The sequence below is a fragment of the Sciurus carolinensis genome, chromosome 11 (assembly GCF_902686445.1).
Source record: "Sciurus carolinensis chromosome 11, mSciCar1.2, whole genome shotgun sequence".
Lineage (NCBI taxonomy): Eukaryota > Metazoa > Chordata > Mammalia > Rodentia > Sciuridae > Sciurus > Sciurus carolinensis.
The window spans coordinates 62,369,741-62,395,721 of NC_062223.1; the positions used below are offsets into that span (position 1 = coordinate 62,369,741).

Sequence of the window (25,981 nt, forward strand, 5' to 3'; positions counted from 1 at the left end):
TTCCTACTGTTAGGAATTTCCCTGAAATAAGGAAAATATCTCTATTCTTCTGGAAAATCATCTAATATTTTCCACTAAATATAAAATAAATCTAAAAATTTCAGATGGTATTCAAGATCTTCCACACATTACTCTCAAGCAACCTTCTAGTCTCTTTTCTGGAAACATTTCTACATTAACTCTACATTCATTACTTGCTAGCTCTCCATTCTGATTCCCATGACAATGTCATGAACTTTCTTTACCTAGAGATGGTTTATCAGTCCCAATGGCTGTCTCTACTTGAGTTTTGCATGTATCCTTCAAATGCTTCCTTTATGAAGAAGACTTCCAATACATTCCCATTTAAAAAAAAAAAAACCCTGCTCTTTTGCATTCTGCAGTGAAGTACTCAGAGTGGAAATATAGCATGAATGTAATTTTGACTCCTAGTAGGCCAGTTTACATGTCTTTTTCAAAGAGGTATAAACTCCCTAAAGACAAAACTGTCTTATTCATCTTTTTATTTCCTTCACACCACCTAGAACACTGCTATGCTCAAAACAGGGATTCATTAATTGTGAAAGTAATTAAGACAGTATAAGTCAATTATAATACAGTAGTTACTCCTTGTTCACAGGGGAAATATTCCAAGACCCCAGTATCTGCCTGAAACTGTGGTGTACTATATATAGCACCCTACCCTATTTCTACTGTTTTTTTTTTCTATTCATACCTATGACAAAATTAGGCACAAAGAGATTTCTCAATAATTAAAAATAGAATAATTTTACTTTAATAAAAGTTATGTGAATAAAGTCTCTTTCTCTCAAAATATTTTACTATCCTATATTCACCCTTCTTGTGATATGATACAAAGCCTCTATGATAAGATAAAATAAACTGAAAAACAGAGTTATTGTTTAGTGCAGCATTAGGGTACTATGTAAGGATTACTTGACTACAAGTACCCCTTGGGATACCACAGCAATCAATCTGATAGTCAAGACATGTACTAAATGACCAACAGGACAGTAGTGTATATAGCATGCATACCTTGGACAAAGGGAGGACTCACATCCTGAGTAGAAGAATGAATAATACAAGACTTCGTAACATTAGAACAGTGTGTAATTTAAAGCTTATGAACTGTTTATTCTATAATTTTCCATTTAATATTTTTGGGACACAGCTGACCATGGGTAATTTAAACTGTAGAAAGCAAAACTATAGCAAGAGGGAACTACTGTATAATATATGTTGAAAATGAATTAAAGATGTAAATAGTACACACAAGGAACTCTATTGAAGGCGAATTTGGAAACAGCTGTTTATTTGTGTGTGTACATGCATGCACGCGTATTAACACAGATGTATATGTTACTAGGTACCTACAAACTTAGAATTCTGTCTTCTTGGTAAGATAAATCTTTTATAATTATATGATGATCAGTTTTTTCTCTAATAAAGGTTGTTCTTAGTTTGATGTTAATATTCTATACAATTTTCTTAAAGAATGGTTTGTATCCTTTTTCTAATCTTAAATTTGCAGCTTTTATATATCCTTATGTTTATAAGGAGTACATGGGCAAATATTTTAACCTAAGTAGATAATCTCTATCTAATTTTTACTACAGCTTTCCCTCAATGTTTATTATGATTAGTGATATACAGTATTTGTATTTATTTCTTTCATATTTTATATGCCTTCTATATTTGTCCTATTTTCTCCACCACCACTCCCTCTTCCCCACTGTATTATTTTTTTTGTTCCGCCTCTCTCTCATTCCTTTTTTTTCCACTCTATATCTATTCTTAAAGCAGTTGCACTAGCTATCAAAATTTATAACAAGATTTAAAGTCAGACTTTTCACCCTCCTCTTGAATGATATCTTTTAAGCACACTACTCTAATTTTTCCATCTAGTGAAAACATTACTGTGTTCTGGCACTTTAGTTCTAGTCTGTTTCCCCTCACAAGTTGGGCATTGTTAATGTTTTATAACATCAAAGTTTGCTTAGTTTTACTTACATATTTATCATTGGCCTTCCTTCTTGATCTCAGTTTTTCCTTCTGCTTAAGTATTTACTTCTGGTTGTAAAAACTCTCTATTTTTGCCTGACAGAAATGGTCTTACTTTTGCCCTCTTTCTGGAGAGAAAATTTTACCTGAGGTTTCTTAGTCTACACATGCAGCATTAATTTAGTGTGTTGAACACACTAAAGATTTCACACACACACACAAAAAAACTAAAATAAACAAATTCAGCAATGTTTCAGAGTACAAAATCAAAACCTATAAATTAGTTAGGTTTTATATGATAACAATAAACAATCCACGAAGGAAACTAAGAAAAGTTCCATTTACAATAGCATCAAAAAGAATAAAATACTTAGGAACAAATTTAATCTAAAAGATTTGTACTTTGAAAACTACAAAATGTTGTTGAAAGAAATGAAGACACAAATAAACAGAAAAACATTCCATGTTCATCAATGTGAAGATTTACTATCATTAAGATGGTAACTCCACTCAAAGCAATCTATGAACTGGATGTAATCCCTATCAAAATTCAATGATGACGACTCTACTAAGCAAAATAAACCATTGACAGAAAGATAAATACTGTATAATTCCACTTCATGACTACTTTAAGTAATCAAATTCATAGAAGCAGAAGTAGAATGGTGGTAACTAAAGCTAGAAGGAGGGGGAAGAGAGAAGTTGTTTAATGGATATGGTTTTAGTGCCACAAGATGAAAAAAATCTGGAGATCTATTTCACAACATTGTGAATATTCTTACACTATTGAACTGTACATTTAAAAACAGTTAAGACCACATAATAAGGGTGAGGGAGGAAAGAATAGAAGTTCACTGGATTAGACAAAGGGGAATGAAGGGAAAGAAGAGGGGGATGGTGGGAAAAACAGAACGAATCATATATAACTTTCTTATGCTCATATGTAGATACATGACCAGTGTAACTCCATATCATGTACAACCACAAGAATGGGATACTAATTAGAATAAGTTATACTCTATGTATGTATACTATATCTAAAAAGAACAAACTTTAAAAGTTTTTTAAATATAAGGATGGAATAAAGCATATTTTTAAACTATTTTATGCAATGTTAGAACAAGTAACCCTGTTATTTTTACTAAAATTGTGTCACTATGATTTGAAGGTATGTTTTTTGTTTCAGCTTATTTCAAGATGAGATCTGAGTGGCCAACATAGTAGCTACTTCCCAAAACATAGGGATCTTTAAAGCAGGTGTGGAGAGAAGGAGAGCAGGATGGTACTGGCAAGTAACTTTTGATATGCATTTACCAACTGAAAGGGTTCACTTGGTATTCTGGATGTTTTGTTTTTAACTATCTTGCTAAGGGTGATGATTTCTTAGAAGCTTTAATCAGTATCTCAAAGCAAAATAAACACAATGTGGTAAATAAATAAATATGGTTGAGACAATAAATTGTTATGTGTTTCTTACCCAATATTAAAAATAAACTCCAATGATTTTTAATTTTCAGAAACAGAATGCTCCATCCTAAAATTCACATGGAATCTCAAAGGACCCCCAAAAGAGCCAAAGCAATTTTTAAGAAGAACGAAGTTTGAGATATCATATTTCCTGATTTCAAAACTTACTATACAAACTACAATAATCAAAACAGTGTAGTACTGATATAAAAGCAGACATAAAGGCCAAGGAAGAGCTGGGGATGTGGCGCAGTGGTAGAGCTGTTGACTAGTATGTGCAGGTCCTAGGTTCAATCCCCAGTACCATCAAAAAATAAGAAAACATCAATGGAATGGAACAGAGAACCCAGAAAATAAACTCATATAATATGGTTAATTTATTTCTAATAGAGAAGCCAACACTACTGAATGGGAAAGGACAGTTTTTTCAACACATGGATTCAGAAAAACTGGATATATATAAGCAAAAGAATCAATTTGGACCATTACCTTATACCATAAACAAAAATTAACTCGAAATGGAACAAAGTCTTAAATATAAGAGCTAAAACTTTTATGAAACTCTTAGAACATAAGAGGAATGCTTCAGGCTGGGGTTGCAGCTCAGCAGTAGAGCACTTGCCTAGCATGTGTGAGGCACTGGGTTTGATTCTCAGCACTGCACATAAAGAGAAGTAAAAATAAAGGTCCATCGACAACTAAAAAAAATTATTTTTAAAAATAAAAGGAAAGCTTTGGGCAATTGGGCAATGATCTCTCTGACACCAAAAACATAACAAAGAACAAATGGATAAACTTCATCAAAATTAAAGCCTTTTGCATATCAAAGGGCACTATCAATAAAATGAAAGACAATCTTCTAATAGAAGAAAACATTTACAAATCATGTATCTGATCAGGAGTTAATATCCATAATAAAGAACGCCTACAACTCAACAAGAAAAGAAGTCAAATTAAAAATGGGCAAAAGATTTGAATAGACTTCCTCCAAATAAGATATGCAAACAGTCATATGAAAAGGTATTCAACATCACTAATCATTAGGGAAATGCAAATCAAAATCCCACTGAAATACCATTTCATACTCTTTAGGATGGCTACAATAAAAAAATAAATAAAAGTTAGCAAATGTTGATGTGGAAAATGGACTCCTTGTACATTGCTGAAGAGGATATAAAATAAAGTAGCCACTTGTAGGAAAGACTATGGTGTTTCCTCAAAATATTCAAAATAGAATTACCATATTTTTCAACAATTCCATTTCTGGATATATGCCCTAAAGAACTGAAGGCAGGAACTCAAGCACTTATGTTGCGACAGCAAATTATTCACAACAGCCAAAGGGTGGAAGCAATCTCAGTATACATGAACAAATTGATAAATAAAGAAAATGAGGTATATACTTATGATGGAATATTTTCAGCAGTATAAAGGAAATTTTGAGACATGCTATAACATACATAAGCCCTGTAAACATTATGCTAAGTGAAATAAGCTAGTCACAGGACAAATATTGTTTTTCATTTATATGAAGTTCCTAGAGCAGTGAAATTCATAGAGTAAAATGGTGGAAGCTAGGGCAGGGATAAAGAGGAATGGAGAGTTAACACCAAGTGGGCATGTTTCAGGCTTGTAAGATAAAAGAAGTTCTGGAAATGGATAGTGGTGATGGTTGTATACCAACATAAATGTACTTATTGAACTGTACACCTAAAAATGGTTAATAGTAAATTTTGTATACATCATACCACAATTTAAACTACACATGTACACATGGTCACCTTACAGAATCAAAGCTAGCAGAGGCAGGCTAAGTGACTCGTCTTCACATTGCATTGCTCAAAACCTGCATCCATTGTCCCATCTCCTTCACTTACCTCTTCTGCCTCTCTTTCCCACTTTTTAAGGATGTTTGTGATTACACTGAGCCCACTAAGATAATCCAAGATGTTCTTCCCATCTCAAAATTCTTATCTTAATCCCATCTGCAAAGCCCCTTTTACTATGTGAAGTAACATATTCATAAATTTAAGGAATTAGAATATGAACATCTTTGGGGTGCCATTCTGTCTGCCATACATAGTAAGAGTTTAATATGAGCACACCTTGCAATAAAGAATTCTACTTCTACAGACACATATGCATCAGACATTTACAAGAATTTTCAAAGAAGCATGATATATAATAACAAACAAAAGAAAAACACCCAAAGGTCCATAAACAGTGAAATGAATCCAAATGAAATACTATAAAGCACAGAAAAAAATGAACTACAACTATCCACATCAACATGGATGAATTTCACAAACTAAAGAAAAAAAGTTACAGAAGAATCTATACAGTAGGAGTCTAATTACCTAAAACACGAGCAAACACAATAAAAACATTATCAGGAACACAGTCATGGAGAACTATAGTAATTATAAAAATAAGTAAGGGAATGAATGGTGGGAAAAAAAGAAAACCCACCACCTCAGGAGAGAGCAATTACCTCTGGGACAGAAAAGGACTAAAGAGAGATTGATGGAAGGGGAGTGTATGTTATTTTCTTACTTTTTTTCTTAAACCATATAAAAATGTGTGTATATTCTTTTACTTAAGATATTTCTCATTAGAAATTTAAATTGTAACTAAATAAACTGAAAATCTGCTAAATGCAAGTTGCACGTAAAAGAGGAAGCAATCACAAAAATATACTGTAGGTGATAGAGGAGGAAAATCCTCCACACTCAGAGACACATTCCTCTAGTCCAAGTTCTAAGAACAGGCTTCTAATGACCACCTAAATAAGCACGGATCCACTGGTAAACAACAAGGTGAACACCAACACAAAGTTATGAATTGTCAGGAACTACTCACAGACAGAACCCAGATCTCCTAAAGATTTGTTTGGCTAACACAATTGTTCAGTTTCTTTTGTTTAAACAGAACAATGCCTTTAGGCAAAGTAGATAAGTCAGTTTTCTATTCTTTTTTTTTTTTTTTTTTTTAACTCTCCCCTTCTTCTTCAATACATACATGTTATATGGCTAGTCCTGGATGGCACCTGAGTTTGAGAACAGCTATAATCCTAACATGTCACTCTGAAGAAACTATTTAACTCAAGGTCATTATTATGAATTATGCAATTTCAAATCCTTCCTATCTCTTTTCCTGCTCTCTTCCTTTACTTCCCCTACCTCCTTTAATCAAGGACATTGCCTTTTATCACACAGTTGGATATATCTGGAGAAATTAAGTACAATCTTGGAAAATTATGACTGCACGTACAAATGCTCTTTATGGAAAATATAGGTAGAGTGGAAGTCAAGATCTAGGTTCTAGGCCTTGTTTCACAATATCTCACAGCATAAACCTTAGCCAAAATTTTTATTCTCTAGGGTTCATTTCCTTTCTTCTTATGTAATAAGTAGATTTCAATTAAACTTCTAAATCTCCCCAATATCCCCTATACAAATATTTATGTTAAAATAAGTTTTACAGCAAGTATAGATTCTTCCTGCTTTGGATGGAGTATGGAAAGGCAGGTGAGTGTATTAGAAAAATAAGCTGACCTGGTTATTAAAATGGCAAGTGGAAAGAGAGAAAGAACCTGACACTGAGGAAGACAGTGTCTGAGGATTATGAAAACAAAACTTCCCAGTTTTACTTATGGCTGCTGTTCACTCAGTGTATGAAAACATAAATTACAGAAATGTTACTATCTTATCTAATATAATTAAAATAGTCTATCACACATCAACATTGCTTCTCATAATCTGTCAACTTTTATTCTCAAATATGACCAACTTTGCTATAATGAAGTTTTGTGCTCCGTTTACATATTAATTTGAGTGTCCGTTAACTGTCTAAAGACATCTTAATCTTATCTGTCCCTTAGAGATTTCAACCTGTAGGAATGGTAAAAACAAAAGAAAAAAGTTCACAACATGCTCAAGAACAATAAGCAGTCCTCAATAGCTAGAACCAAGGATGAAAGAAGGGGAAAGGGCAGTTCATAAGTCCTAAAATGCTTTTTAAAACATAAAGCCAAAAAGGCTAAAATTGGGTTATGAAGGATTTTTCAAGTAATGGTCAAAGGCATGAACTTTATCTTGTGGACGATGAAAAGCGATGAAGCATTCTTAAAATGAGGCAAGTGACTTAATCAAATTTGTGATTTTTTGAAAGATAACTGATGGCAGAATGCCTACAATAATGACAAAAAAGGGTATAAAATTATTATGTAAACTCCCATTACTACAAACTATTAACATAAATTAGAATAAAACACTCATCATTGAAGTCATAAAATAACTTAAAAAATACTATACTATTAAAGAAATTCAAAGTGAGAGCCAAGTATGCTGGCACACACCTGTAATTCCAGCTACTCGGGAGGCAAATGAAGGATGATGATAAATATAACGTCAGTGCAGGCAACTCAGCCAGACCCTGACTTAAAATAAAATTCAAAAAGGGCTGACAATATAGCTAAGTGGCACACAGCTTGCCTTGCATGTTTGAGGTCCTAGGTTCAATTCCAGAAAGAAAGGAAAGAAAGGAAAGAAAGGAAGGAAAGGAAAGGAAGGATAAATTAATTAATTCACAGTGGGGAACTGCAAATTCCTTCGAGGGGTTAAATACTCATGTACACTTTAAAATCCCTCTCTTTTTAAGTCTTCACACTACATATGTACACTTTTTTCAAATAAAATTAACACTTTAAATAGTATATTTGAGCATTAAGACCACAGAATTTTAAAATATTTACCAAGCCATTTAAAAAGCACTTGCCATTTTAGGTATAGAAAAGTATCTCACATACCACCTTGCCTTTCACAACCCCATATTTACCTAATCGAATACAAAATGGTCTGGTTGAAAACTACATTGTTGAAAAGTTGAATACACAATTAAAATGTCATGAAAATGTATTTGTTAATTCTGATCAAAGCTTTCACTAGACAACTGATTTTTTTTAAACTTCCTCTTAGTTTCAGTTGACTCCTAGCAGACAGATTATAAACTCAGTGCTTCCATTAACCTGCCAAAGCAGAACAGTCAACAGTACTTAGACTTACATTTTAAATCTCTAAATACTTTGGGAAAAAAAAAAAAAAAACCTTAGTTAAGAAGTGACATGTACAGTATTTAAGTCAACTATTATGGATCTAATATTAATTCAAAAGTTTTATAAATATGTGCCATTATTTCTTAACACAGTACTTAACGTCCCCAAAATTTTAAAAATATTTAAAATCCATCCTTACCCAATTAAAAACATTTACATTAATATGCATTTTCAAGTGGTTTCTAAGACGTTAACATTTAAATTCTTAAGGAAATTAAAGTATAATGATTTTGTTATCACAAAAAAATGAATCCACATATACTTTTTTAAAAAAAGCTCTATCTAAAAAATACACAATATTTATCTTTTCAAGCATCACACCTTAAAAAATATAGGTTAGCAATATCACCATTCAACATTAAAAATAAAAACCTCAAGAATTACTAATTTGTGATCCCTTATATTTTCATTTATACTTTGCCAAAGGTATAAACTAACTGAACACAAATAATTTTAGACTAAGAAAGTATTATAGAATTCATCTACTGGTATTTCCCTGATTTGACAGGATCCCTGAAACTCAGAAAGGTTTACTGAAATGTGAAGGTCAAACAGGAGAGTCAAGACTTGACCCTCAATACTCTGCCTAAGAATCCAGGACATTTTCCCCTATGTCAGGTTCCACTCAAATACTTTTCTTCTTTCTTCACCTCTGAAATAATAAAGTATTTTTGCAATTGTCATATACAACATGTTGAAAATTAGAAAATCTCTTCTTGATCTTTTACTTCCATGAAAGTAATGATTTCCTCTTAAATTCCTTAAGATAATATATATGTGAAGCATACACACACACACACACACACACACAAATCCTGTTAAACTTCAAGAACATCATAAATAAAAATTCTTGTTATTACAATCTCTACTAAGTTAAAAATATCCTTTTCAAGAAACACCCAAATAGTATCACTTTCTGATACTAAACATTAAGCAATCACATATAAACCCCTGAACTATTAGCATATACTTTCAGACCCACCCCCCAAATTTTTCAACTCAGTAGAATGTTAATAAGGATCTTCTGCACTAAGAAAATATGCCCTTTTTAGAAGTTCAAATTGTATTTTCCTCTACTACAAATAATCAGTGAAATTACGCAGCATAGCACTACACCTAGTTAAAGACTGATGAAAGTTGCTGTGAAGGAGAGAGCACCACACTGGATTAAGAGGACTAGAAGTTGATTACACCCAACAAATTGTAATGAGAACATATTAAACTATAATGTTGTTAAGTTCAGCAAAATGCCTACAAATGTTATTAAACTAAGCTAAAAGACATTTCCAGTGTTACCAATGCAATCTATTCACATATAATTAAGTAGAGTTATTCCATTCTATAAAAATGATGGACACTATGCTGTACAGTGAATTCTCTTAAAACAATTTTTCTCCTGATACATATTTTCTAAGCAATGTCTATTACCATTGCAACTAAACATAGAAAACAAAAGGCCTAACATTATTTTTAAGAATTTAGCTAAAAGTTACCATAAGAGTGGTTTCTGAAGACATTCCAAAAAGCAAAGTTTTGTCCCACTGGAACACTACAGGTCAGTGTTTAACATGTCATAAAATCAACATGGTATCTTGTAGATTATTTTGAAGAAAAGAAACAGTACCTTAGATATAGTAAGAACAAGAAAATTTTGTTTCCAATATTCTAGGTCAAAGTCTAAAATATATCACTAATCAGTAAGTCTGAAACACAGCATTAAGAACTAAAGAAAAAAAAAAAAAAAACACTAATCTAATCCTAACACTGCCACTTTCTAGACCTGTGAAGCTGGGTCACCTCAATAAGCCTCAACTGGCTCATCTCTAAACTGAGGTTAATGTCACCTACCACACAGGGTTCTTGGGAGGATTTGAGACAACATATGTAATGCATTTTGCACTTAGTAAACGCTCTACTGACCACGTTTCCTGGTTACATACACCAAGTAGATTTCTCAATGCTTCATAAAGATATAAGTTCATTCCCTGATGATTTCAATTCCTTTAAAAAACAAAATTATGAAAGCCTACAAGAAAAATAAATGGAAATGTGCTGGCAACTTTCCAGACATTACTAGGTTTAAAGGTTAAATTGTTAAAACATTCCCCTAATTATGCAACGAATACACACCACCATGAGTTAGTCTGTAAAAATCTGTAGTAGCCCGCACTCCTCTTTTTCATCTAAGACTCAGTTCCAAAGTTCATTTCTGTTATTTCTGACTCGTCCTCTGTTATTATCAACAACAACAAAATCCCCTGTTTAAAATTCAGATACGTTGTCTCATTCAAAAGGTAGAATGCTATTCTCGGGCAGACATCATCACTTTTAACAGCAACAGATAAATGGCACCAGAGACTGCCATCAAAGTAAGCCAAAAGTGAAGGAGTCAACCTATTAAAACACAAAGAATTCGCCTACAGTACAAAGTCTTCAAAAATTGCAGTAGGAAGTGCTGCCCCATTTCTACTCAAGGAGAAAAAGTACTTGCTTCTGCGTTTTTAAAAAGCTTTCTGTATTTTAGGAAACCTTTCCAGAACAAAACATGATTTCCTCCCCTTGTTTCCACTCCAAGTTAGCGCGCCTTGCAATAGGCTAACCCACAGGGGCACTGAAGCGATGGAGCCCGCTAGCCGCCTCGCCAGACCTTGCTTTCTGGTTCACCTACCTGTTCTCTCGAAATGCAAGGCAACGAAGGTCTCCTGAACATTTTGCCACTGCCATAGTGACCGGCTGCCGTTTCTCCTAGCGACGCGCAGCTGGACCTCCTCCGGGGTCTGATCACAGGCACTTTTTCTTCCACGGTGCTGGACAACCGGGGATGGTGAGGAGCTTCCCTGATGTGAAAGAAGTGATCCAACCCCAGGGACAGCAGGCATCCGGCGGCCCCGACCAGGCAGGAGAGCAGCGGCCTGAGGGCGGAGGGCAGCGCCCCGAGGCTGGCGAAGGAGACCCACCAGACCAAGCTGGCGAAGAGCAGCACCAGGATGCTGTGCCCGAGCCGCACCGGGTGCGCGAGCGTCAGCAGCCCCACGCAGCTCAGCACCAACAGCAACCTGCCCGCCGCCGCCGGGGGCGTGTGCGGGGCCGCGGCCGCGTCCCCCCCAGGCCAAGACCACCACTGCCACACTAAGAAGTCCCCCAGGTAGCAGCAGGCGGGCAGCGCCAGCAGCCACCAGGAGCCGCCGCTCCGGCCAGGGCCGGGGCCCCGCTTGGTCCGCGTCAGGAAGCAGGTGAGGAAGAAGAAGGCACAGGCGATGCTGAAGAGCGGGCTGAGGCTGTGCGAGCACACGCTCAGCAGCGTCCGCAGCCGGGCGGCCCCTGCAGCCCAGCTCCCGGGCCCCGCGCCGAGCAGCAGGGCGAGGACAAAGGCGGCCAGGGCGCCCAGCGAGAGGCGCGCCGGGGAGAAGGGGGAGCCGCGCCGCGGCTGCCGGGGGGAGGCCGGCGGCGGCGGTGGCTCCACGTTGCAAAAGCGGCAGAGGTGAAAGAAGAAGCCGCGCGGAGGGTCCTGCCGCAGCGGGCTCACGCAGCTCTTCACGTAGCCGTTCCTCAGACTCTCGAGGGGCGAGCCGGCCCCGTCCGCCGGCGGCGGGTACCTCATGGCTTTGGCGTCTCGCTCGTCCCTCCTCATGGCCCCGGCCACGGGTGGCAGCGGGGCTCAGCGCGCCCCACTCGGACTGCAGCGGCTGCTCGCGCTCCCCAACCCCCCGTCCCCCGCGTCCGGGGCGCCCCCAGTCTCGCAGCGCGTCAGGGCTGCACCCGCCGCCGCCGCCCAGGGTCCCCGCCGCGCGGGCTCAGGAGCGGCGGAGTCCGCGACATGCTGGCTGAGCAGAGGCACGGCAGGGACTTCTCTCCGGGACCGCTGCGGCCGCCTCCTCCTTTTCCCCCGGGCACCTCTCGGGACTGGAGACTCGGTGTCGCCTCCCAGCTCCCGCTGGCTGCAACAGTTACCTCACGGCCCCAGCCTGGTCCGTTGGGCGCGCGAGCGGCGGGCTGGCGCTCCTCCCCCGCGGCTGCTCCTGCCGGGCGCGTGCCCCGCCCGCCGCTCGCGCGCGCGCGCCCGCGTCCCATCCCGCCGCCACCGGCGCCGCAGCCGCCCGATGGGGACGCGAGTCGGGTACCCAGCTGGCTGAGCGCCGCCCGGGAGGAGTGCGGCCGCCTCAGTCGGTAGACCGACCCGGGCTGGTCTGGGCGGACGCGGTATTCTGTGGATGGAAGAGGCAACTCCGCCATCCTGGGACTCCAGGCGCGCAGCCTCTCTTTGGGAGTAAGTCACAGGCTACAGTTCTTGGGGGGAGAAAGTGTTTGTGGTCCCCAAGGAGAGGGCCTAGGAGGGATACCGAGCTAAGGGTGGGAGGCGCGGGACCGGCCGCCTCCAACCTCAGCCCGGCTCAGGGTGGGCAGAGCTGTGACCCGGTGAAGGCCAGCCACCACAAGGCCAGGATGAAAAACCCTAATCGCTAGGGCCAGCCGCAATAGCAACGTGGATTCTTGGACCACGCGGTGACCGTGATGTGCCCTCTGGGAGCATCCATGCCTTGCTGAAGAACCGTTTTCAGTTAGGCGAGGAACTGAGAGTCAATGTTCCACTTTGCATCTTTGCCACACATACACTGCTTCCCAGCCCCTGTCTCCCTCCAGTGCGACATAGATGTGCTGTCCCACGTGTCCTTTCCGCGTTTTCACTGTAACCACATGTTCTAGAGAGGGGGACATGGGTCTGGAGTCCCAGTAGTCCTCCTTCAGACCACTCCCTCGTTTGAATAGGTTGGTCTTCAAAGAAGCCAAATGAGGTGCTGTGAAGTGAAACTAGCGACATTAGGAAACATGGGCTTGAAAGTGGAAAGAAAAGAACTTTCCTGTACCAAAGGGATTGCTCTGGAATCTAACCAATCATAACTGCCTTAGAGAACTCCACCGAAATTCCCTTCGACCTCATGGCCTGCATTTCTCAAAGAGCTAATTCCACATTTTTCCAGGGAGATGAGAAACCTTACTGTGTGGTAAAGCCCACAAACAGGCCTATTTTTCACCAATTAATCTCTGCCCACAGCCATGACCTAAAGCAGACCATTTTCGTATATGGTCATAGTTCACACACACAACAGAAATGACAGGAATTAGCAAAAGAGTTTAACCAAGATGCAAAAAGGCCAAAATTCATTTTCCTTTTCTGTTGAATAAAGAAAAAAAATATTTAGTGGAGTTTTCGAATCGATTACCCAAATACTTGCCCTAGAGGATAAAAACCCACCAGATCTTTTTTCCAACAAATATGTAAATGAAAAAAAGTTCATTTCGATAAAACTCGAAAGATACATTGTTTTAATCTTATTATGGAATTTATCACCACCTGAAGTTTAAAATAGGAACTTAATGGATACTTTTGGAGGATGTAAGAAAGGGCATGACAAAACTAGCACCAGCATTACTGAAATGCCCATTGTAGATTCTCTTAGGAAATAATTAATTAGAAAATTAAAAGAAATTTAAAGTTTTTTGTGTTTTCTTTTTAAAATCTAAGGTTGTCATCCAGGGAAGGATAGGCATGGACTAGAAATCCAGTTTCTTGAGTTTTGGTTTCAGCCCAGCTATTCATACCCTAGCAAGCAAGTCACATAGCTTTTACAGGCCTCATTCTTCTCAGCTGTGAAATGAAACAATTTAATTAAATTGACTTTTAAAGGCTGTAATATCTGTATCAAAAAAAAAAAATCTGCAGACATCCTAAGGATTCACCTTTCAGACTGTAAGAGTAACCTTTGAATAATTTGTACTACCCCACTACACTGAACTCACAGTGTTAACAAGTAAAAATAAAGGGATTTATACCAAAGGACTGTTTTCTGGAAAATAAAATTCAAAGCCATCTTCATAAAATTGTTTTAGTTCCCAATTCTTTAGCCTTCTTTCATCTGTCATCAAGATGTTTATAGAGCTGAAAGCCCAACTCTCTCAATAACCCCTGGTTGTAGTACATTCCTCTGAACACCAACCCAGGTCCTGAGAGAATTCTAAAATAAAATGTAAAAACATGACCAAAGACCATCAGAAGTTTATTTAACTAAAAAGATGCACAGAAAGAACAAGCTAGCTATGTTTATAGCAACTCCCTTCTCTGTTTACAGTCTTTGTCAAAGATATTTCTATACAGCATTTCTTAGAGGTCAAATTATTTAATTATTATTCTGCCAAACTTACACAACCAATATATTTACTTAGCTCTTATCTTTAGGTTCAAGAACTTATGACCATTATCCGTTGTGGCATAAGGTCTCATGTTACAGCATACCTTTGACTTTTCTTGACACTCTCTACCCCAGCCTCATTTTACCTGACTTTATCTTCCCTCACATCTTGATCCATGATCTCTCTACTGAATCTTGCACTTTCTACTGACTCTTCTATCTTGATGGTCCATGACATGGAATCCTGGTGCTCACCACCCATCTTCCAAGTTATTCTGGGGCAATGCAACTCCCCTGTGTATTCCTTTTTTCTAATATGGTATCCTTGCACTCAGGCTCCATGGACCCAGAGTTCCCTCATGTGACCCAGATTGTAGGGTGAGAATTTTGTTGTTGCTGTTCTCCTGCATAAGTACCCATACTAGGAAGCCATCGATGCCCCAATTACATATGGAAGAACCCCACCTAGATCTTCTCAGTCTTGGAACCTAACACTGCCTCTAAATCTCAGTTTAATGCTTAAAGTCTCCATTACCATTGACAGAAATTCTAGATACCACCTGCCTTCCACCTGACTAACTTTATAAGTACCAGTCGGGACATACCATTATGAGGTTTGACCCAACAGTTAGGATGCCTACTTCACCTGGGACCCATGCAGCAAACCATTGCTGCACTGGAAATTGCCCTGGCTCCCTGTGAATTCCCTGTCCTCTCCTGGAACCTTCATCCTCAAAGAAGCGACTGAGTCTCATTAGTTCTCAACTCCTTTTCCCCTCCTGCCCTATCTTCTAGTAAGCATAATTCCCATACCCATGACTAAACCTTTGTTTTAGACAGAATTTTTCCTAACTAAAATCCAGATGAAAGAAAATCCATTTCTAGAACATTACTTCCAGATATTCCAAAATTAAATATTTTTTAAATGGATTTTGGTTGCTGTACCTATAATGACCTTATTGTAATGGAATATAAGTAGGAAATGGTAGGATAGGAAGTTAAATGAAATATAGGATTCTGACCATTAGTGCTTGCAGACAAAAGTCCCATAATCAGGCAGCCCCTCAGGATCTGATTCACTGGATGATTTATGAAAAATCCTCTAAGGATTTGCTAAGAGCAGTTGGAAAAAGGAGAATAATAGTTACCAGCTCTTTAACAGCCTTTTGTTATTTTTCAGTTCTACACTGTCACCTTTCAACTATGCTTTCAAACATTTTTCAAAAGAAATGTCTTGTTTAGGTGGAGGTGTCTAGCCCCAGAGCCTGAAAACTCAGTAGGTCTCTGTCACCTTCTATTCTGAATTGACCCTATATTTGGAACCCGTAGGCTCAAAATACAGACCACATGGACTTAAATTGGATTTGGCAGAAGAACTGGGTGCACTTTCTAAATGCAACTTTCCAGAATTCAATGATAAAACAGTCCTAATTTCTAACAGATAAAAATATGAAGTGATCTGACAAATTTTAAATATCAAAGAAACTTTCAGGAATTGGCAGTAAATTAACAGTATCACTGAAATTCCAAATTTCTAAAACCAGAGTCACTCCTTCAGTTACATGAAAACCTTGCAAAATTTTAAAAGAATTGACCTTTACAAACTTAGATTGGAAAACAAAACAGACTATCTTTTTCTCCAGTATGGAAAGAATCATTCTGTTTTCAATATGCAGTGGCAACCCTTACACAAGTATGTTGACAATACCTATGTTCCTTTTAGCTAATAACCATCTCAGAATCCAAGCCTCCCTTTCACTCTTTTAGTTTATCTTAAGTATTTATTGAGTGTGCACTATTTGCAAAGCACCATGCTAGATGATTCTTAGAATCTTAAAAACTATAAAAATTCCTTCACAGCTTTATCACTGTTATTGCTTTATCTAGGAAATAGGGCATATGCATTTAGACTGTTAAAAAGCACAACAGAATATACAGTAAAAACTGCTGAGAACAGTGCTTAAGGACTATTAAAGAGGAAAAAATAATAATGTCCCCACTGTGTGGTTGTCTCATCTTGTTCTATTTGTTTATCCTTCTCCATAAGTTCCAGTCTTCTCCCTTGTCTTCTTTTCTGTCCCCAGTGTCTGTCCAAATGATTGTATTCCCGTCTTTCTCCCCTTCTCCCCCAACTTTTCTTTTTCATCTTTATATTTAATTCCCTTACTTCTTTTACTTAGTCTGTTCTCTTTGTCCCACCTCCCCAACAACATGTAATGTCTCTTCCTTAATGAATGCATTAATTTATTCAACACTTATTTAGTACCTGTCATTGTTCTGGACACTGCTAGGTGACATTTAGTGATGAACGTGTGGTTTCATGGTCTAGGGGAAGGTAGAAGAGTAAAAAGACTACAAAAGCCACATATAACAGGGAACTGTGATAGAGAGGTAGATGGGCTTAGTGAACCCTCAGAAGAGGGGCATCTACCCTAGACCTTAGTGGGAATAGTAAGTAGTAATACTCTGGAGTAGTTGAAGAAAGTGATTTCTGTTCTCAGTATTGAAGGGTGAATAGAAGTTACCTAAATATAGTTGGAAAAAAAGATAAGTTGGGCAAAAGAACAAGTGCTAATATGGAGAAATGCAACCCTGGTACATTTGGGTAACTTCTGGTATCATATTGCTGTACAGTAAAAAGGGGGAAAGGAAGGAAATTTAGGTATGAGAGGACTAGAGAAATGATGTGACCTTAACAGGAACTGGAGTTTATTTTTGCTATTTGTTATATAAAGTTTATGTTATTATATTTGTTTATTTTCATGGCTACCTCTGCAATATACTCTTTGAACACAAGAATTCCATCTTATTCAATCTTAGTACAATCTCCCTGCCTAGCATATTATTCGTCCTATACAAGTGCTCAGAATTTTTCAAGTGTAGTTGTATTTCTCAAAAAAACAATTTAATCAGATTTTTATTATTGTATGTCCCTTGATTTTTGTTTTATCTATGATTTTTTTAAACATTTTTATTAGTTGTCGATCAATCTTTATTTATTTGTATGTGGTGCTGAGAATTGAAACCAGTACCTCACACATGCTAGGCAAGTGCTCTGCCACTGAACCACAATCCCAGTCCCTTATCAATGAATTTTAAAAGAAAATTCTTAAGATATTATTTAAAAGAAAAAAGTTTCCATATAGCTGAAAAAATATTTTTCTTAACACTTTCTCATAGATTTACAAAAAGTATTATACATGTGTATGTTTGATTTATTTTCCAACATAAGATAATTGTTTTAGAAATGTGTGGGTGATTTTTTGTTTTAATTCAAGTGATGGTACCAGGATGTCTTTTGCTATGAAAGAGTATATTCTAGAACTTTTAAGAGTTTTTCTCCAATTTCTGTTTTTCAGAACAATGATTATATCTATGCCACAAACTCACTGTTATCTTTTAAAATATAACAACTGGTAAGTTTTATCTTAAATCTGTAACTATTAATCTGAAATTTTCTAGATTTTTTTGTTTTAAATCTAAAACTTGAACCTTGAACAATAAACAGAAATGCAGACTCTTTCCAAGTTTTCCTGTTCCCTCCTTAGACAAGCAGTAGTTTTTTCAGCTCCAGCTATCCCAGCAGATCTGAAGGATCACAGCCACTACGGTGGCAGCCTACCGTTGACACTGAACTTGTGGTTAATTGTGGAGTTCTGCCACAAAACCACCTCACTACCACAAGCTGGATACTTGCCCAGGAGAGTGACAAACTGCCAGGCCAAGCAATCTACAGGAGGCAGCAAGAGCAAACTGCCTTTTACCCCAGACAGCAGTCATTTCTGGATTCCAAATGGAGCCAGCAGTGGGGCACACCAAAGAAAAACTTAGAAGTATGCTTTCTCCACCAGACCTACTTAAAGTGTGTTCATGCTGTTTTGCAAGGGAAACTCAAGGGAACTCATCCAATTCATTATCTAGCATCATCAATAAATGGGAGACTATTCATTAATGTTTTTTAAGTGGGATGAGATTGGAAATAAAAATATAGTTATATTACTCTCAAGTGCTATTTGAACCAAATACATACGATCATTGCAAATAGGAGCAAATAATGTGTCTTTGTGTGTGTCACTAAGCTGCACACAGCAGCACAGTAGTTCTGGGAATTTTTATTGGAAAGGCAAAGTCTCATGGTGTGAAGGAAAAAAACTTCAGGGTCAGTCTGATCTAATGACCACTTTGAACCTTCATAACCTTGGAGGTTATTTAATGTCTCAAGTTACCTACCCTATCTATGGAATGGGGATAACAACATCCCACTCTTGGGGTTATTATTGTGGATTGAAGTAAATGATATATGTACTGTAACAAACAATAAGTGGATACTCACTAAATGTAAAAAATGTATTTTTCTTATATATACTCCCTCTTTACCCTTCTCCATCCCTTCAGAACTGCCCACATTTCTATTAATTCTGAGTTTTCCCAAAAGATCTTGATAATACCATCTGTTCAACTTTTTCTTAAGGCTTACTTTCATTGTTATTTCATTCTGCTAAATCTTTGTCTTAACTCCTCAGATCAAACATACACATCAGAAGCTTTTTTCTTCACAAAGCAAATGATACAAGAGTGCTAATGCCTCTGTTTTGATACTATAAATACAGAAATTTTTAATACATTAATTTTTTAAGGATTGACTACATATTGTTATCATATCTTATGGGCCTGCATATCTTAGCTCATTCTGCAGAAAAAAATGTTGATTTAGAGCCTATATGCAGTAAAGTGAAAAAAAAATCAAACCTTAGCAACCAATTTTACCCATAATAGCACTAAACATAGTAAAGGCAACTTAGCAACTTAACAAAGCACTGAGCAACTTAGCAAGACCCTGTCTCTAAATAAAGAATTTTTTAAAGGTCTGGGAATATAGTTCAGTGGTAAAGTACCCCTGGGTTCAATCCCCAATACCTGCCCCCCAAAATTGTGTTGTACAAAAGTTTGTTCTTTCATTATATACCAGGTACTACTTAGACACTGAAGCTACAAGTATGAATAAGATATGGTTGTTGTCCTCAGTTTGGTAGAAGAGAAAATATATAAACAAGTGAAGCACAGTGAGAAATGCTAAGAGTTCTTACCAAGTACATTGGTGGGACAAAGAGTAGTTCACAGAAGAAAATATGTTAACCTGGGTATTGATGAATAAATAGGAACTTTCCAAGTGGATAAGAAAGTAAAGCATTTAGACAGCAGTACACGCAAAGCCATGAAAGCATGAGACATCATGGGCATTTCTTGAAATGTAAACAAGTTGGTGTTTTGGGATGGAGGGAGGATTGGTGTAGAAAGTTGGATGGATATGTGGAAGCCAAGTCATGGGATGCCCTATAGGTTATTCTGAGAGGACTGGAATTTATTCTTCATGAGTAATAAAGAACTATTAAAGGTTTTAAAAGCAAGGGAAAAGAATGATCCATACTGCAATTCAAAAATCAAGGCTGGTACTGCACAAAGAATAGTTTGGAGGAATGTGAGGCCAAGCTAAGAAAATCTTAAGAAAACATTAGAATAGGCCAAATGAAAGATAATACTCTGTAAGGCAATAGCAGATTTGGAAAGGAGGAATTAAATTAATAGATAGCTACAGAACTTCTGATCAATTCCAAAAAATTTAAATGGGGAAAATAAGGACTATGAAGAAAATACCCCAGGTCTAGCCTAGGCAACTAGAATATCTTGAAGCCATTAAAGAGATAAGAAGTACTAAAGGGTTCAGGTACAGTGGTATATGCCTATAATCCCAGCTACCTGGAGACTGAGGCAGGAAGGTCCCAACTTTAAGATTAACTGGGAAACTTAGCAAGATTGCTGTCTCAAAATAAAAATAAAAAGGATTGGGGAAAACAGTTCAGTGGTAGAGCTCTTGTTTAGCATTCGTGAGGCTCTGGACTCCATTTCCAGTAAGTAACAGAGAGAGAGAGAGAGAGAGAGAGAGAGAAAGAGAGAGAGAGAGAGAGAGACAGAGAGAGAGAGAGAGAAACACTAGGTTAGTAGTTAAGACTTTCATTTTGAACAGCTTGAATCCAAGTAGAAATATTTCTTGCCATTGGATGTATGAGTCTGAAGCTCAAGAAGGCAATCTAGGATAGAGACATATATTGGAAGCCTATAATATATTGGTAGAAGTGGAACCCTGGGAGAAAAATGAGTTTCCCCAAGGAGAGTATATAATATGAGAAGTGAAGAAGATCAATTTTTTAACTCAGAAATATCAACATGTAAGGGACAAAGAGCAAAAAAATTGCTCAAAAGGATGACTGTAAAGGAAGCAACAAAACTAGAAAGAGAACCAGACAAGAGAGGTGTCACAAATCAAAATGAGACCACCATTTCACCCAGTTATCCCACACCTTGACATATACCCAAAGGACTTAAAATCAGCATACTATAGTGATGCAGTCACATCAATATACGTAGCAGCTCAATTCACAATAGCTAAGCTATGGAACCAACCTAGGTGCCCTTCAATAGATGAATGGATAAAGAAAATGTGGTACATATACACAGTGGAATATTACTCAGCCATAAATAAAAATGAAATTATGGCATTTACTGGTAAATGGATGGAAGTGGAGAATATCATGCTAAGTGAAATAAACCAGTCCCAAAAAACCAAAGCCTGGAAGTGGGACTGGGGGGAGTGGAGGTTTACCATATTGGGATGGGAGGAATGGGGAGAAGGAAGGGGAAATGAGAATGGGAAAGACAGTAGAAAGATTCAGACATTACTTTCCTATGTTCATATATGAATACATAACCAGTGTAACTCCACATCATGGACAACCACAAGAATGGGAAATTATACTACATGTATGTATGAGATGTCAAAATGCATTCTACTATCATATATAACTAAAAAAAAAACAAAATATAAATAAATATGTAGCAGTGAGCTGGGCATGGTGGCACACGTCTATAATCCCAGTGGCTCAGGAGGCTGAAGCAGAAGGAGCGCAGGTTCAAAGACAGCCTCAGCAAAAGTGAGGCACTAAGCAACTCGGTGAGACCCTGTCTCTAAATAAAATACAAAATAGGGCTGGGGATGTGGCTCAGTGGTCGAGTGCCCCTGAGTTCAGTCCCTGGTACCCAACAACAACAAAAACAGACACATGATAAAAGGATTTAAATGGTCTTGTCCAATATTCTTTGCTTAAAATCACTATATTTTCACCAGCTCTGAAAATAGTAAACAACCAACTAAATGTACTAATTAAAAGCAAAATATAGACTTGTACATTTAGAGAAATTTTTAATGTTTGGTCAAATAATTTAGATAAAACCAAGAGTTTATGTTCTTTTCCTACTAAATAACCAGGATTAACTGCAGTGCTTCAGTTCTTAACCTAACATCAATCTTCACTAGAATTATGCTTGGACTGTTCCCAGTGACAACTCTCTAGCATGGTTTGGTGCTATATTAAATGTAAGTGCAAACTGTGAAAAATAACAAGAACACTTATATAAATTCAAGGTTTTAATACTATGTTTGGGGGATGTGTAATCAGGTTTGAAGGGAGGACTAACATCCACTCTAATATGAACAAGACTTTACACAAGTCAAACTATGGCTCTAACCAATAAACCTCAGGAGTATGACTGATTTTATTCCTTAGTGACTCTCCTTTTTACAGGTGAAAAGGTTTACATCAGACTTCCCCTCATTATAACCTCTCAAATGTTGTCTGGACCAGCAACCCACTCTCTTTAAACAAATACCAGCCAACCAGGAAACCATGAGGTTTTATTGTGCTATAAAATAGACCAGACGTTTCCAAACCTTCATAGGAATGAACCTGACTAAATCTTTACTAAAAATAGTTTCAAAATAAACTGTGGGCTCCAAGTTTCTCTAACAATCAAAATTCCTTCATCCTTCATCAGTCTTGCTCTCAAACTTTTTATTCTTCCAGAGCTACGTTGCAGGAAGTTTCTCCAGGCACATATTCACAATGAGAACTAAAGGCTCCACTTCTATTTGCTTATGGGGGTATAAGAATGGAGAAAAGTATTAGTTTCATTTCTTGCATATATTCATATTTTTCAAAATTCATTTTTCCATTTTCCTGGACATTACTGATCTCTAAATCATGATCTACTTCTTAAATTATTAGCGTAGAAAACCTGAATTTTGCAAAAAGGAACTTCACTTTGAAAAATCAGATTCCCATCAGCAAATATTCACTAATAATAAGCCCCATTCTAGATACTCTCAAAGAATGTGTGTTGCACACATTTGTGTTTTGTGCTTGTGTATATTTTATATGTGTGTATGTATATCTGTTGGGATAGGATCAATTATAAATGGTCAGTGGGATACAAGACATACACAAATAACTGTACTACAAAATGGAATGTCCTAAGAGATAGCCAGATTACAATGGGGATTAGGAAGGATGACAAGTAAATAAGACTTAAAAATATGTCTTAAAGAATGGATAAGATTTAGAGGTAAAGAGGATGGCATGGCAATGAAGTAAAAATATTTTAAAGTGAAGAAAATGTTCATGGAGTCATTATTTCATTGGAACATGAATAATAAAAATTACAACAATAGCACATGGGTCCTCTAGTCCTCTAATTCTCACAACAGTATGCAAGTAATAATAATCCTTATTCTACATATGGGGAAATTGAAGCAGAGAAAGATTAGTAATTTGGCAAAGATTACACATCTAGTAATTGGTGGTTCCAGGATATGAACATACTCTGTTGCTCCAGAACTCCTGTGAACATTCCACTGTATCAATAATTTTTTATTCAATACTGGGGATTGAACCCAAGGGCACTCTATCACTGAGCTATATCTCCATCACTTTCTATTTTTTTATTTTGAGACAAGGCTTCACTAAGTTGCTGAGAGTAGGCCTCAAACTTGCAATCCTCCTGCCTCAGCCTCCTGAGTCACTGGAATTACAGGTATATACCACCACACCCAGCTCACATCAATAATTATTAAACTTTTGTACATAAGAATCATGCAGATAAGTTTTACCTGGATGATAAAAATGCAGATTATTGAACCCCAAGCCCAAAGATTCTAATTCAGTAATCCCAAAATAGGACTACAGAATCTGCCAAGCATCTCAAGTAACCCTGATACAGGAGGTCTAGGATTCATTATCCTAAAACAGACCAACACAGTTTTGAGTAAGACCTACAGTGGAGTGCAACATACTTAGTGATGTTATGGACTAAATTTTGTTCCACCAAAATCTGTTGAAGCCCCAACCCCCAATGTGGGTGTATTTGGAAATAGGGCATTTGAAGAAGTAATTAATTTAAATAAGGTAAGACCCTAATCCACTATGACTGATATCCTTATAAGAGGAAGAAATACTATGGATGTACACATCCAGAGAAAAAGCCAGGTGGAGATATAGTGGAAACGTAGACATCCTCAAACCATGGAGAAAGGCTTCATAAGAATCCAAGTCTGCTGACACCCTGATCTTGGACTTTCAGCCTCCAGACCGTGGGGAAATTAATTTCTGTTCTTTAAGCCACCGAGTCTGTGATATCTTGTTATGGCATCCTGGTAGTCTAGTACAAGGAGCTAAATTAAATTAACTTCCTGCCTCTCCTAAACCATATATATCTGTCATATATCAAGAGCTGTCCCAAAGAAGATCCCTAATTATCACCATTGCCATAAAAGTTCATGTCTATATTGCATTTTATAATTTATGAAGCTTTTCACATGCTTTGCTGCATTTGAACTTTATAACAGCCTACGAGGTAGCCAAAATGCAATAAGGCAATCAATAGGACGTGACAATGTTGCCTACAAGTTTAGAGCTGAGTTCAGGACTTCTGACCCTGGGTCTTAAGCTTATTTTTCCTGCATCACACGTGCACTCATGTATATTAAAAGACCCTTCTGAGGGAATGCCTCTCTTTAGTACTAGGGAGTAAATAGTTTTACCCCTCAAGAGACATGCCCAAATGTCAGTAGCAAGCATGAATCATGAAACATGAAAAAAAAAATCAGAATACTATGCAACATTCCTAATGTTCAAGTTGTCTTCTTAAACAATTGACAGTAACACAACGCCCCATTTATGTGGATTAAGATTATGCTTTTGAATTAGAGAAATGCAAATCAAAAGTACACTAAGATTTCATCTTACTCTGGTCAGACTGGCATTTTTCAAGAACATAATAACAAATGATGGCAAGGAAATGGGGAAAAGGTACACTTACACATGGTTGGTAGGACTGCAAATTAGTGCAACCAATCTGGAAAGCAGTATGGAGATGCCTCAAAAAACTAGAAGTGGCATGATACAGTTATCCCACTCCTTGGTATGTATCCAAAAGAACTAAAATCAGCATTCTATAGCCATACAATCACTTTGATGTTTACAACACCTTTCACAATTGCCAAATTATGGAATCAGCCAAATGCCCATCAGTAGATGACCTGATCAATAAAATGTGGTATATATAACACAATGGAATTCTACTCAGTCATAAAAATGAATGAAATTATGGCATTTGCTGATAAATGGATGGAAACGGAGAACACTGTGCTAAGTGAAGTAAGCCAGACTCAGAAAAATCAAGGGTCGAATGTTTTCTCTCATATGTGGAAGCTAGAGCAAAATAAGGGAAAGATGACTGGAGAGGATTAGTTACCATAAAGATATAGGGAAAATCAAAGGAGTAGAAGGAGAATGAGAGGGAGAGAGGAGGGATGGGAAAATACAGGAAATATGGAACAAATTTAACAAACTCACATTCTATCCATATGTAAACATAAAAAGAATTTCACCTTTATGTGTATATTAAAAATAACAATCAAAATTACTTAGTAATTATTTTATTAAATTATTTAATAAATAAAATAATTTATTTAAAAATAAATAAATAAGGGCAAACCTTGTCAGGTCCCCTTTCAGCATGCAGGAGTTCTGTTTCTACGCACATTTGAATAAATCCTACCCTTTTGAAAAAACAGATGAATAAATAAATAAGCAAAAGGAAGTTCAGTAGAATAGGGAAAGGAGAACAGGGAAAGGGGAGAAGGTGGGGAGAAGAGATTAAAATCAAATTCCATGCATGTACGATTTTGTCAAGATGAACACAACAACTAGAATGCTCTACTTTTAAAAAGGCATTATGGGGGAAAAAAAGCAGTTAAGTTCCTTTACTTTCATTTTCTTTCCCGTTACTTATACTTCCTTCTTTTTTTAGATTAGCAAAA

The 25,981-nt window shown here is 37.4% G+C and overlaps 1 protein-coding gene across 1 annotated transcript in view; it reads right to left on the bottom strand.

The window, feature by feature from the left end:
- Pde3b (phosphodiesterase 3B) overlaps window positions 1-12,537 on the bottom strand; it is a 184,534-nt gene extending 171,997 nt beyond the window's left edge. The window contains exon 1 of the mRNA XM_047516255.1: window positions 11,250-12,537. Coding sequence (XP_047372211.1) covers window positions 11,250-12,212 — 963 coding nt within the window. The 5' untranslated portion in view covers window positions 12,213-12,537. The remainder of the gene's footprint in view (window positions 1-11,249) is intronic.
- Window positions 12,538-25,981: the final 13,444 nt, after the last annotated feature.